The 14,951-nt window shown below is 44.2% G+C and overlaps 1 protein-coding gene across 2 annotated transcripts in view; it reads left to right on the forward strand.

The window, feature by feature from the left end:
- gnao1b (guanine nucleotide binding protein (G protein), alpha activating activity polypeptide O, b) overlaps positions 1 to 14,951 on the forward strand; it is a 229,382-nt gene that overhangs the window by 165,228 nt on the left and 49,203 nt on the right. For both annotated transcript variants that reach the window (XM_060838215.1, XM_060838214.1), the window contains exon 4: positions 5,941 to 6,101. In XM_060838215.1, coding sequence (XP_060694198.1) covers positions 5,941 to 6,101 — 161 coding nt within the window. The remainder of the gene's footprint in view (positions 1 to 5,940; positions 6,102 to 14,951) is intronic.

Consider the following 14,951-nt stretch of genomic DNA (forward strand, 5'->3'; position numbering starts at 1 on the left):
CGGCACATTATAATGCTGCTGCCACATAGGTGAGGAGCCATGAAGTCAACAGCAGAAACATGCCTGTTGCTATCACTCATTGAGCATCAGCGGTGAACTAATTCTTCAGAGGCCAGCATCCCATCTCCAATCACCTTTTATTTCCAAATGCATAGCCTTTGACAATAACACTGCTTGTCACTGAGTCAAGCATTCAAGGGGCCGGTATTCCTAATATTTGCCCTTTTATGTCAGCCAGCGTTCCCTGATTGGACCAGATTAACAGCCCCAATCAGGGAATTGGTATTCTACAAGGTTACAACCAGTATCTGACTAGGGTAGTTGGAGTTGAGCATTGTCTGGCTCTTTCATTGGGTTCTGACTGACTGTGCAAGGTGAGGGGAAGTTATCTGTGCTATATGCGGCTTGAAACATGTTAAAATGAAATGCATCTATATCACACCTTCTCACATTCTTGGATTGTAAAGTCCTTTGCAACCAGTGAAATAGTTGTGAATATCTTCTTCCCTGGGATAAAGGAAACTCTCCCCTGCACAGCAAATTCTGCTGAACAGCAACATAGTGATAAACATCCCCATTCTGTATACCCTCAGTACAGCATTTCAGTGAATGCCCTGAATTGGTATTCTCCAACCTGGATTGAGAGTTGAATCCACAATCCTCTGGCTCAGATTGAAACTGCTGCCTCTGACAGTAGGGATGCAACTTGGGCTCCTAATTCCTGCAAATGTAGCTGGGACTATCAGATTTAGAGGCAAAAAAACTGCAGATGCTGGAATCCAAAATAGATAGACAGGAGGCTAGAGGAACTCAGCAAGCCAAGCAGCATCAGGGTGGAGAAGTTGACATTTTGGGTGTAACCCTTCTTCAGGACTGTAGGTGGGTGTAGGGGAGCTGCAGATAAAGGAGATGGCCGTGGAGGCAGGGTGGTGAAGTAGGGATGGGTGAAGATAGGGAGAGGGTACAACCTGGTTGGTCAATGGGAGGAATGAATCCAGTTGGTGGCAGGGAGCGGTGGAAGGGAGGGGCCGGGGAGGAAGTCAGGGGATGGGGAGGGAGGTTATTTGAAATTGGAGAACTCGGTGTTGAGTGTTACAGGCTATAGGTTGTCCAGGCGCAAGATGAGATGTTGTTCCTCTAATTTGCGGTATGCTTCATTGCGGCAATGAAGGATGCCAAGGGAGTGGTTGGGTGAATTAAAATGGGCGATGACTGGGAGGTCCGGTCGGCCCCAATGGACCTGGCTGAGATGTTCGGCAAACTGTTCCCTAAGTTTACGTTTGATCTCACTGATGTAGAGAAGGCCATACTAGGAGCACCTGATGCAGTAAACTAGGTTGCAAGAGCGGCAGGTGAATCTCTCTCTCACTATCGTAACTACCACAACCTGTTGTTCACCACATATTGCTCCAAATCATTAGGGCAATCAGCATTAGTAAATTGTGCCTGGAGCCAACAGCGGTCCCAGCCCTTCCTGAATAGTGATCCCTCTGTTTCGTGAAGGAATTCCCAGCTGGTATTTGTACAGCAACTCACTGACTGACAGGCTTGGGGCTGAGGGAGTATCCGAGCCTGGGGTACCCTACCCTCTCAGTCAAATAAGGTTCTGTCCCAAACAAGGTCAGACAGGTAATAACAGATCAGGCCCGTCACCGTTCCAGCCTGTTTCTCAAAGGCACCTGTGTGTTTTCAGGTCTCACCTCAATTTGACAAGGCAAACTAGCAATGGGAGGAATCCTTTCAAATGATTTGTTGAAACCTTGTATCTGATTTACTGAATAAGTCTTTCACTTCACAGAATTGAATTGTCAGGAAGCTTTTTCCCAGTATTCCAATGAATTGCATCTTTATTTTACTTGTCCTGTTCTGTTTACATAAAACCTGAGCATTCCCTAACGCTTCTTAAGTTTTCCCAGTACTTTGCTGCCTTTCTGTTATTAGGTGGACTCCCCTCAACATAATGTGCCATCACTTCAGTTTAAGACTGAACCACACACCATATTCTTTCCATTCTGTAACGGATAATTTATAACTTAAATGTCATGATTGACTGTTCCAGTATATGTCACTTTTTGGATATTTAATGTTTGAAATTTTGTGAAATTATGAGCCTCTGTTTGACATTAATGAGGAACAGTGAAGTGGTATTAAATTCTTCTCAAATCGTAAGTCACCCTTGTCTGCTCCACCTCTCTCCAGTTTCATTCTCAGTCTTCACAAGAACTGTGTACATGTACAGAGGAACCTTGATCACCCGAACGACACGGGCTGGGGTATTTTGTCCGGACGATCGAATGTTGGATAACACAGTTTAGCCAAGCATCGGGACCTTGCAATCTTGTCCAGATAATCCGAAATTTGGATAATAGAATACCGGATAATCGAGGTTCCTCTGTGTACATGTCTGTGCAGATAGAGCTGAGGGTGTCACTGTGGATGGAGCTGAGGATGTGGGTATGGACAGTGACCAGTGGGGTACCGCAGAGATCAGTGCTTGGATCCCAACTATTCACAATATATTAATGATTTAATTGAGGGAACTAAATGTAATTTCTCCATATTTACAGATGACACAAAGCTGGATGGGAGGGTGAGCTGTGAGGCTTATGCAGAGATGTTGCAGTGTGATTTAGACAGGCCATATGCAAGGCAGATAAAATATCATGTGAAAAATATGAGGTTATGCACTTTGGTAGGAGAAACAAGAAAACAGATTATTATCTGAATGGCTGTAAACTGAGTGATGCAAATATGCAACGAGACATGGGCATCCTTGTACACCAGTCACTGAAGATAAGCATGCAGGTACCATAGGCTGCCAAGAAGGCAAATGGTATGTTGGCCTTTATTGTGAGGGTATTTGAGTACAGGAAAAGGAATGTCTTGTGCAATTATACAGGGCCTTAGTGAGATCACACCTGAAATATTGTGTGCAATTTTGGTCACCTTATCAGAGGAGAGATGTTGTTGCTATGGAGGGAGTGCAGCAAATGTTTGCCAAACTAATTCCTGATATGGCTGGACTGGCAAATGAGGTTGAATCAGTTAGGATTATATTCACCGATGTTTAGAGCAATAAGGGGGAATCTCATACAAGCCTATAAAATTCTAACAGGACGAGGCATGGTAAACACAGGAAGGATGTTCCTGATGGCCAGGAAATCCAGAACCGGGGTTACAGTCTTAGGATACAGGGTAAATCATTTAGGACTGAGATGAGAGGAAATGTCTTCGCCCAAAAAGTGATGAGCCTGTGGAATTCTCTACCACAGAAATCAGCCAAGGCCAAAACAATGTCTGTTTTCAAAATTGAGTTGGAGTAGCACTTGGCTCCAGGCTGGACAGTTTCATTGCACTCCCAGCCAGTATCGCATTCTCCAGTAGCAGTGTATTGTATATATTCACCTCCAGCTGACATAAGAGCAGGAAAAAAGCTGGGGTCATTTTTAAGCAATGTGAAGCAGCTGCCTGGGTGTGAAATAGACCCTTGTATGACACAATAAAAAGTCTTTATCTGATTTTAAAGTTCATCTTTGTTCAGTGCAGGTCTCACCCCACACCTGCTCCTGTCTTTTGATTCACTCCCAAGGGGCCCCGGGCTCTTTATCATGTTGCTGATGTCATCACTGTACATGGAACTCAGTGATGTCATGACTCCACTTGGAACACGGTGACATTGTCACTGTATGTGACACACAGTGACATCACTGCACATGGAACACAGTGATGTCACTGCACATGGAACACGGCGATGTCACTGCACGTGGAACACGGCGATGTCACTGCACGTGGAACACAGTGATGTCACTGCACATGGAACATGGTGACATTGTCACTACACATGGAACACGGTAGTGTCATTACTGAACATGGAACACGGTAGTGTCATTACTGAACATGGAACATGGGTATGTCACTGCATGTGGAACGTGGCAATGTCACTGCACATGGAACACGGTGATGTCATTGTACGTGGAACATGGTGATGTCACTACATGTGGAACACGGCGACACCATCACTGCATGTAGAACATAGTGATATCACTACTGCACATATGCAGACATTTCCTGCATCCTGTTTTGTCATGCCCAGCTGGTGACTCTGGCTACGTCTACATGTACAGTAGCAGCCCTATTGCATTAATTTGCACAAAATCCTATTCACCCTGTCATCCCTGTTCTCAATGACTTTACATTATTCTGATCTACATTGTTTCTTGTTCCGCATAATTTTAAAATTGTGATTTATTGGTTTTAAATGGCTCCTTGTATTTGCTCCTCCCAACTCTGTAACCTTCAGAACTCCTGTGTAGTTCTATTCTGGCCTCTGGGGCAACCTCATTTTAAATATTCCAATGACAACCTTCAGCTGCTTAGGCCCTACATCCTGGAGATCCCTTCCTGAGCTGCTCCATTTCTGTGTCTTTTTCTCCTTTATAGCACTTCGCTGAAACCTTACATCACTTATGAGAATTGGCTTCCCTTATCATCCACTTTTGGAAGTCTACCAGACTTAGGCCTTTGGTGCATTTTGACCCTGTAAGAGTAGGGAAAGAAGGAAAGAATTATGTCAAATCACAGAGCCATTTTTAGTATGAAGTGCAGAGCACTTGATATTGCACTCAACTGGCCTCACTGCAGAAAGCAATATCTGTGAACCTTATGTGGAGAGATGAAAGGAAGGCTTGCATCTCCCTCCTTGGAGCAGAGAGGGTTAAGAGAAAGTATTGTTCAGAATAATTGGAGAAAAAAACTATTTACGTTGACAGGAGAGTTGGTAACCAAAGAAACCAGGTGGAGATGACTATTCATCTTCACACAGTGAATTGTTATAATCTAAATGGTGATGAAAATGGATGAATGAAAAAATTGGGACGCTAGCAACAATGACATCATGAGAACTGAGGGTGAGGGCTGCTGTTGAGCAGCGCTAGGTGAACCTGCAGTGCTGTTATAGTTCCAACAAAGAATGACACGACTTGAAGGGAAATTTGTTGGTTCGTTGCATCGATTGAGGTTAAGTACACAGGGAGGATGTTGGGTGAGTGGTTACTTGAGCACATAAACAGATACTGGCATAGGAGTTGAGTGGAGTCTGGAGATAAAATGCTTGTAACGTTTCAATCTGTAAATATACCTCAAATAGAGACTGGCTTTGGATTCTTCCTTCACGAACTGGATATTAGATGTGCAACAGTGATGTTCCAGTGCATCTCCTGCCTTGTCCTTCCAGGGTGGTTTAGAAGTAGCTGTTGAAGAAGCCTTGGTGATTGCTGCAATACGTCCTCCATATAGTACACACTGTTGGCACTGTGCACCAGTGATGGGGGAATTGATGTTTAGGACATGGATGGGTATCAATCAGGCAGACTACTTTGTTCTGGATACAAAAATTATTCGAAGTCAGGAAGTGGAAAGGAGAGACAAACTTAGCAAAATTACAATAAGGAAGGATGTAAAATTCCTGGAGGAGGTTGTGAATCCTCCAACATTGTTCCAATAATCAATTTAAACCCTGAATGAATAAAGGTTCGCTGAATAAACTACAACCCGAGGTAGTTGTTAAACCTTGGGGACGAGCAGGTCCTAAGGGTTGAGTCAGCAGCCCAGCAGTTGACCTCAGCATCACTGTTCCCGGAGTCCTATTTTGGATCATAATCCTGTACCCCTCCTACTAATTGGCTGCAAAGTGTGTGTATGTGTGCGTTTGCCCATTGTGAGAGATGAGAGAGAGAGAGACAGAGAGAGGGGTGAAGCAGTTGTCATCCCTGGTGAGGCCATGGCCTTCAATGTCAGGATCCGTCGTCGTTGCCTCTTGCATTGAGCAGATGGGCTTCTGGCTGTCTTTTGACATAACACGATTGGCTCATGGCAGTCCTTTGGTATGATGTGACTGGCTTGTTGCTGTCTCGTTCTGATACATCTTCTCATTCCCCACAGGCTGATGCTAAAATGGTGTGTGACGTAGTGAGTCGAATGGAGGATACGGAGCCATTCTCTCCGGAGCTGCTGTCTGCCATGAAGCGACTTTGGACAGATTCCGGGATGGTGGAATGCTTCAGCCGTTCCCGTGAATACCAGCTTAATGACTCTGCACAATAGTAAGTACACAACCGAATGGATTGTACGCAGAGGGTTCATCTTTGAGCAGGGTGTCACAGGAATTACTAGGCTAAGTGGCATTAGCTGGTGATTAAATATATTTCAGTGGCCAACCGGCTGTGAGAACCCACCGTCAGGTGCTAAAGCCTGAAGGCACTGAATTAAAATGTAATATCTGGCCATGACAGACAGCACACTATGTATTTGGGGAAATAGCTAATAGAAACTGCCAGGTGTTGGTAGATATTTTAAAGCTTCATCAGAAACAAAAATAGGAAGGAAATATTTAGCCATAGTCTCCTAATGGCCATGGGCATCTCTTTCTGTTAATGAGAGACAATTGGATATATCCAGCTGTTGCTTAAGGATTAGAAAATGGCAAATGCAATGATAGCGAGATTATGAATAGAACCTTGAACTGACGAGATCGAATATACATTGTGCATATTAAACAGATCTGAAGAAGGCATTAATGAAACATGGAGATACTTAGAAAGTCATTGTGGTTGTGTGGGATAGAGGTCAAGTGTGATGAGTTGACATTTTTGAGGAGATGATGAATCGGGTGGATAGGGAGAGTCAGCAAAAACCATCTGCCTCAGGCATTTGCCCGTCATCCAACAAGAGTACTGGCAGTAGACCAGCCATAAGACCAGAGGCTTAATAAAGACTTAGTCACCCTCGAAGATTTTGTGTCTTTTTCCCACCATTTTAGAAGGCAAATGGCAGGCTGGGAACAGGACCAAGGGCAGAATGTTGACATTGGAGGGACCTCAGTGAGGCAAAGAAGCCCATGTAGATGCTCCATCACTGGAGTGTGGGAATGGTGGGGAATCCAGGCATTGGAGCTTTGTGAATGATCTTTAAAACAAAAGACAAAGATCCTCTGGTAGGAAATTTGCTCAAACTCTTGTTGACGGTGTGTGTGGGTGGGGGGTGGTGGGGGGGGGGGGTAGTGCAGGAAGCACATTTACTGGCAGATTGGGAGGTATTTGCACCCACCTGCCTCATGAGAATAGGGGTGCCCATCCCATCCTGAGAGCCTTGCCAGTGACCATTGTACATGGCAGTTGTGGATGTAACATTCAGGAGCTCAGCCCACAGAGTCTGAGGACTGGTCTGTTCAGCCCTTAATCTAACTGGAATACGGTAGATTGGCCCACCAAATTAGATGGTGGAGAGAAGGGAAACCTCTGAAGTAGATAAGAAATTTGTTCAATCCGATGCACAGAATTGGAACCAAATGGAAGTCGGTGATGACCAGAGTGTGTAAGGAATCTGTGCTTGAGCCTTTGCGGCTGCACAGTACATGTGTTATTTGAAATTCATCCAAGTTTGTTGGAAACTGTGAAGGTTCAGGTAGCAAAATCACTGAACAAACAGGGGATGTTCTGCACAAGGTTTGAGAAAGAATCTCAGAGATCCCATATAAATCCAAGATCCTGAGAAAATGGCAAAGTCTGAAATCAGGGAAAATTATAAATGGCGAGCTGGGGTCATTGGGGCCTTAGATTGACCAGCTTTACAAAGTCTGGTGAATGGGTGAAACTGGCAGAGTTGTCAAAAGGAGCAGTGATTGAAGAATAAGTGAAAGACAACAATGTCTGAGTTTAGAAGCCATTCCAGTGAACCACAAGATCCTTTTGTAGCCTTGAGGCATGACAAAACTGGGAGGCTCCTGAACAATCAGAGTCAGTTTCTGGGGCTGGGTCAGACTCCAGCTCTACCCTGCAGTTTCCGGCTTCTGTCACTAGATGCTGCTGGCTGGTCATACTCATACTGTGGGGACCTCTAGTGACAGAGCCTGAGCACTGCAGCGCCACCCTCACTCGATCTTTCCACCTGTCAGACCTCACCTCAAAGGATTTAGCAATTGTACAAGGTAACTTTGAGGAATTATTCCAGGAATGATGGGTGTTCACATATACTGTAAGAGTCTGTTTTTGAAATAATCGCATTGTAGGAGCCTCCTGCTTCTGCTTTACCTTTTGAGTGAAATAATGGAACAGATGTGCTTGCTGTGTGAAATAACTCCACAGAGACCAGCATCCCATCATCAAATCACCTTTTATTTATATGTGGAAAGCCCTTGACACTGATCTAACTCCCTTAGAGCCAGCTCTCAGAGTGAACAGAACCTCTGACCCTCTTGTTTATATCTGGCAGCCAGGAGCCCCCTGATTGGGGCTATTGATCTGGTCCATTCAGGGGAATCATAGTCTATGAGGTCCACAGATCTTTCTGCATCCACAGTCTGATATTGTCAGCTGTCCAGAATTGTATCAAGAAAATGTAAAACCATTACAGACTCTTCCAGTGGTACCACCAGGGATGTATCTGATAGTGGGAGGCAGTTCAGTGTGTCTTGGCCTCCCGGACAGTGTTGCAACTTGGTGTAAAAAATGAGGTCTGCAGATGCTGGAGATCACAGTTGAAAATGTGTTGCTGGTTAAAGCACAGCAGGTCAGGCAGCATCCAAGGAATAGGAAATTCGACGTTTCGGGCATAAGCCTGATGAAGGGCTTATGCCCGAAACGTCGAATTTCCTATTCCTTGGATGCTGCCTGACCTGCTGTGCTTTAACCAGCAACACATTTTCAACAGTGATGCAACTTGAACTGGCACCACTGAATTCAACCTGAAGCTATGGGCAGCACTGCCTTGTCCTCTTTAAATAGACCTAGCAGGGGAATCTGTTGTCTGTTATTACTGCAAAGTTACATCCATAAAGGTATTGGTGGAACTTCCTGACTCCAAGCATGATTGCTAAACTTTGCTTCTCTATCTGGACGTATTTATGCTCTACATTAACCAAAGTCCTGAATACATTCGCTATTGGGTGTTCCTGTGCATTGGATCAGCTATGAGCTAATGCTACCCTGATGCTGTACGGGGAGGGTTTGCATGTCAATATTAGATCTCATTTGAGATCATAGTGTGCTAACACCTTAGAGGATGACAGCTGCTTCTTCACTTCCTTGAAATCTATGGCTTGGCTACACAACCATTTCCAAATATGACCCTTTTTTGATGCAAAGATGCCAGGTTATATATGAACTTTACATAATAACTCACCAGCCCAAGCAAAGGCCTAAGCTCCAGTATAGACATGGGAGCTGGGGCACCTTTGATCACCCTCACTTTACCTTCCATTGGGTATAACCCAGTCTTGTCAACTCTGTGGCCCAAGTAGGTCACTTGGGCTGACTGGAACACAGAGTTTTCCCTTCTAAGGCATCCACCCACCTGGGAGAAATGCCTAAGGACTGTGTCCAAGTTCTCTCTAAGTGCTCCTTATTGATCTTCCCTGTTATTAGCAAATTACCTAAATAAATGGCGACCAGGGGTAGACTTTGTGAAATATTTTCCATCATCTTGTATATTGGTACAAACGTTTATGGGTACTAATTGTAGCATACTTCTGGGAAACCACATCAAAACACAAATGCAAATACGCATGGCTCACATCCAGTTCGTGAAAAACAGCAACCCCCACCCTTCCAACTTTGCATATAAATCCTCAATGCAAAGGATTGGGTATTTATTCAGCTGCAAAAAGTAGTTTACTATTTGTTTAAAATCCCCACAAAGGCAAACTGACCCATCAGGCTTCACAGTCAATATGACCGGTGCTACTCATTCTGCAAACAGGACTGATTTGATGTTCCCTTCACTTTCCAGCCTCCTGATTCCTGCCTGTACTTCTGCCCGTAAGGGCTGCCCAGTGCCATTGGCCTTGCAGAATTGCGGTTTTCTTCCTGGTCAATGTGCAAGGTGGCCTTGGCTCCTTTGATAGTCCCTCGACCTTCTGGGTATTTAATCAGAACTTCACTAAAAATGTGTGGAACCAATCAAGCTGAAACTCTCTCAGCCAATTTTGCCCCATCAAGCTTGGGTCCATTCCTTTTACCACAAATAATGGTAATTGAACCAGCTGCCTCTCATAAAAGACTGAAATTAAAGTCATACCCTTAATCTATAAATGTTCCCCAGTATAGGTTCTCAGTGTAGCTGAGGTCTTATGCAAATCGAGTGGTTGGAGTCCAGAGCAAATTTTGTTAAAGACTATTTCTGCGATGACTGAAATAGCTGCACAGTAACCACCTCCATTCGAACTGGATGACCATTGAACCCAGTGTTTTTTTCGATTGGTTCCCATGTGGATGTTGCTAAGCAGTTTAAATGTTCCATCCAATATCAGTGGACTTGCCAGGGTGTGCAGTCTTCTCAATATTGGCCTGTGAACTCACTTACTCAATTTAGGTCTAGTGGAACTCTTTTACTGTCTTGAGTCCATATACTACAATGGTTTGCCGGCCTGTTTCCTGAAGGAAACTTTCACTGTTTGACCAAGGCTTGCTTTGTTTTGGAGTTTTGCTATCGGCTGACCTATTCAGGATATGTCCCTGAGTGTGGCTTTGCAAATTGTCTTCACTCAAGTGGCGTTACCCAAGCTCAGTCAGACTGGTGAGGGTGATCACTTCAATTGGAAAACCCTGCAACTCATATGCTCCACTTGCTGTATTTTCCAATGGTGAAGCCAGTTGTAGTGCCTGTTGGAAGTGCAGTTGGGCTTCTGCAAGTAGGTGCTTTTCCATGGTTGCATCATTAATCCCACTCTCATCGCCACTGAAATAACTCTACAGAGGCTGGTATCCCATCACCAGGTCACCCTTTATTCACACATGGTGATGCCTTGATACTGGATCAGCTCCCTCAGAGCCATCTCCCACAGTGAACAGAACCTCTGACCCTCACGTTGGTATCTATCATCCAGGGCCCCTTGATTGGGGCTGTTAGCCTGGTCCAATCAGGGAACTCATTTTATGAGGATCATTTGGCTGACCTCCTTCCAATCACTACACAGTGAGGTCAATGAACAGGATTCCTTGCAACACATCATTGATTCGCTGTCAGTCCTCCCCAATCAGGAGATCAGCAGTAGCCAGGAGGAAAACTGGAGGTTGTCATTGTGGGGTTACAGTTTCTGGCAAGTCAACCATATGTCACATCATGTCAGTCATCACTGTCCTGCCCTATCCAGTCTGTCCTCATCATTAGTCAGTTCCCAATGATCCTATGTGTCTTCCATGGCTTACATTGGTAGCATCGTGTCTCTGAAGTAAAAGTTTGGGAGGATGCATGTTGCACTTTGGAACTGGAGCACAGACTCAAGGGTAACACTCCAGGGCAGTACTGTTTGAGGTGCCACCCTTTCAATTGGAAGGTCAAACAGACGGCTTGTCAACTGAAGATGCCTGTTGAAGATCCCGTGGATCCCACTATTTCAAACCAAAGCAGAGGCGTTCTCCTCAGTATCAATAACTACCGCTTGACTAGAATCTCTCAATCAATTATGTGGTCATGGCCACTTTGCTGTGCATAGGAATTTAACTGTGTGTTATCAGATGCTGCATCACTTACTTTACAACAGTGACCACTACACTTCAGAATTACTTCATTGTCACGTCCTTTGAGGTATTCAGTGCTCATAAAAGGTGCTATATAAATGCAGTCCTTCTTTATCTTACGTGAACCATTTATTGCACTCACCCATTCCATAACAATCTGGAAGAAATGCTGGTGGTAGGTATATGCACAAAGCAACATGCACCCAACATCCACACTGTACCAATCACTGTCTGGCAGTGATGCCCAGAACATCTTGGAATTGAAGAAAGTGATGTGAAGAGAAGTTGTTTTTGAAATTCTTCCAGATGAAGAGAAGACTTTGGTAGACACCTTTATCAAAAGTCATGACAATTGAAGTCATTTTTCAAGCCTGCTCACAAAGAACTTTCCTACCTGTGGGTCTGGGTCTGAGAGCCCACGATTAATTCAGCCGGTACATATGGAATTTGTGTAGCTTGTGTATTTGTTGTACAGTCCATGTATACGGTGTTCTGGTTGGTTTGAATAGCCTGGAAGGTGAAGGCCTGGTAGTATCATCACTGGATTATTAATCTACAGACTCTGATGATGTTCTGGGGACCCAAGTTCAAATGCCATGGTGAAATTTGAATTCTTTTTTTTAAATCTAGACTTAAAAGTCTGATGATGACCATGAATCCATTATCAACTGTTGAAAAAACCCATCTAGTTCACCAATGTCTTTTAGGGAAGGAAACTGTCATCCTTATCCAGTCTGGCCGACATGTGACTCCAGACCCTCAGCAATGTGGTTGACTCTTAACTGCCCCTTGGGAAATTAGTAATAAATACTGGCCGAGCCAGTGACAGCCTCATCCCCTGTCTTGATCATGCAATCCTCTCCATGAATCCAAAAATGTGGATGAAGCCTACTCTACCCAGCTAATATATCAATTAAATGTTCTAATGAGAATAACATTCTTACAATTTTTCTCTTTCTGGTTACTTATTCTTAAATTATGGATAATATTGGAAAAGCTGGCAGTTTACTCTATTGCCCTTTGGTGGTGGTGGGCTGCCTTGAACTCTTGCAGTGTGACAAAGATATGCCCACAATAATGTTGACTGGGGAATTCTTTGGCTTGGTGTCAATGAAGGAAAAGCAAACAGTCAGCAAATATTGATCAAGCAACCTGAATATGCTGGCTGTGCTCCATGATTCCCTCAATTATTATGGGTTGTGAATTGTTCTTTTCAGCCAGAATATACATTCCATTCCTTCCATTCCATGTGTGTGTGTGTGTCTGTGTGTGTGTCTGTGTGTGTGTCTGTGTCTGTGTGTGTGTGTGTCTTGTGAGAGAACAAGAATGGGGTTAGCCCAGCAAACGTCAGCAAGTGCTGGCTGCATCATTACATGACCGTGTGAGTCTGTCCTTGACTTGCACATTCTGTGAACATATATTTGTAATTCACTGGCATAGCTTAGATCGAGCTGGCTTTGTAACTCTCAAATATATCCTATTGTGTTACTGACAGTGCAGAAAGACCTAGGATATCTGCAACAGAAAAGAATGGCTTACATGTGGTGTGGGCGGATACAATAGCAATGTTTAAGAAGCATCTTGACGGATATATGAATAGACACAGAATAGAGGGATATGGACTGTATGGAAGAAAAAGGTTTTTAGTTTAGAAAGGCATCCTGTGTTGGCGCAATCTTGGTGGGCCAGAGGGCTTGTTCCTGTGCTATACTGTGCTTTTTTCTTTGATCATTTGTGTAGGAACTTGAACAATCACATAGCACGTCACTACCACTCAAGCACTTCTGAAGTTTAGTCACTGCTGGAAGAAGCAATCTGCAGAATGCAACCTTTCCACAACTAGCAATGAGAAAAAAATATAATCTATTTAATGGTATTGTTTGAGGGATAAATGTTCATCAGGACACTTGGAAGAATTCCCCTTTTCCTCTTCACAATAATGCCATGGCCTGTGAACAGATAGATCCTAAATTTACTGCCCCCTTCAAAAGGCAGCACTCCCAATAATGAAGCACTCCCTCAGTTAACTGATAAAATGATTGAAGTCCCCAGCTAAATGGATGATAGAACTGAGTGTTTTTGTACTTAGTGTTGCATTCTAGTTTAATTCGATGGATGAGGAACGGATTTCCAGATGACAACACCATCTGCAGCAAGTTCCAGAGGCAGATTGAGTTTTCCAATAAATTTGTATCATTGGTAGTCACAGGTGAGGTGCCGGAAGACTGCAGGTTGGCAAACGTGGTGCCACTGTTTAAGAAGGGCGGTAAAGACAAGCCAGAGAACTATAGACCGGTGAGCCTGACCTCAGTGGTGGGCAAATTGTTGGAGGGAATCCTGAGGGACAGATGTACATGTATTTGGAAAGACAAGGACTGATTAGGGATAGTCGACATGGCTTTGTGTGTGGGAAATCATGTCTCACAAACTTGATTGAGTTTTTTTGAAACAGTAACAAAGAAGATTGGTGAGGGCAGAGCAGTAGATGTGATCTATATGGACTTCAGTCAGGCTTTTGACAAGGTTCCCCATGGGAGACTGATTAGCAAGGTTAGATCTCATGGAATACAGGGAGAACTAGCCATTTGGATACAGAACTGGCTCAAAAGGTAGAAGAGAGAGGGTGGTGGTAGAGAGTTGTTTTTCAGACTGGAGGCCTGTGACCAGTGGAGTGCCACAAGGTTCAGTGCTGGGTCCTCTACTTTTTGTCATTTATATAAATGATTTGGGTGCGAGCATAAGAGGTACAGTTAGTGCGTTTGCAGACGACACCAAAATTGGAGGTGTAGTGGGCAGCGAAGGTTACCTTAAATTACAACAGGATCTGGATCAGATGGGCAAATGGGCCGAGAAGGGGCAGATGGAGTTTAATTCAAATAAATGCGAAGTGCTGCATTTTGGGAAAGCAAATCTTAGCAGGACTTATACATTTAATGGTAAGGTCCTAGGGAGTGTTGCTGAACAAAGAGACCTTGGAGTGCAGGTTTATAGTTCCTTGAAAGTGGAGTCGCAGGTAGATAGGATAGTGAAGAAGGCATTTGGTATGCTTTCCTTTATTGAGTATTGAATACAGGAGTTGGGTGGTTTTGTTGTGGCTGTGCAGGACATTGGTTAGGCCACTATCGGAATATGGCGTGCAATTCTGGTCTCCTTCCTATCGGAAAGATGTTGTGAAATTTGAAAGTGTCCAGAAAAGACTTACAAGGATGTTGCCAGGGTTGGAGGACTTGAGTTATAGGGAGCAGCTGAACAGGCTGGGGCTGTTTTCCCTGGAGCATCAGAGGCTGAGGGATGGCCTTATAGAGGTTTACAAAATTATGAGGGGCATGGATAGGATAAATAGACAAAGTCTTTTCCCTGGGATCGGGGAGTCCACAACTAGAGGGCATAGGTTTAGGGTGAGAGGGGAAAGATATAAAAGACACCTAAGGGGAAACC

Source organism: Hemiscyllium ocellatum, chromosome 17 (assembly GCF_020745735.1).
Source record: "Hemiscyllium ocellatum isolate sHemOce1 chromosome 17, sHemOce1.pat.X.cur, whole genome shotgun sequence".
Classification (NCBI taxonomy): domain Eukaryota; kingdom Metazoa; phylum Chordata; class Chondrichthyes; order Orectolobiformes; family Hemiscylliidae; genus Hemiscyllium; species Hemiscyllium ocellatum.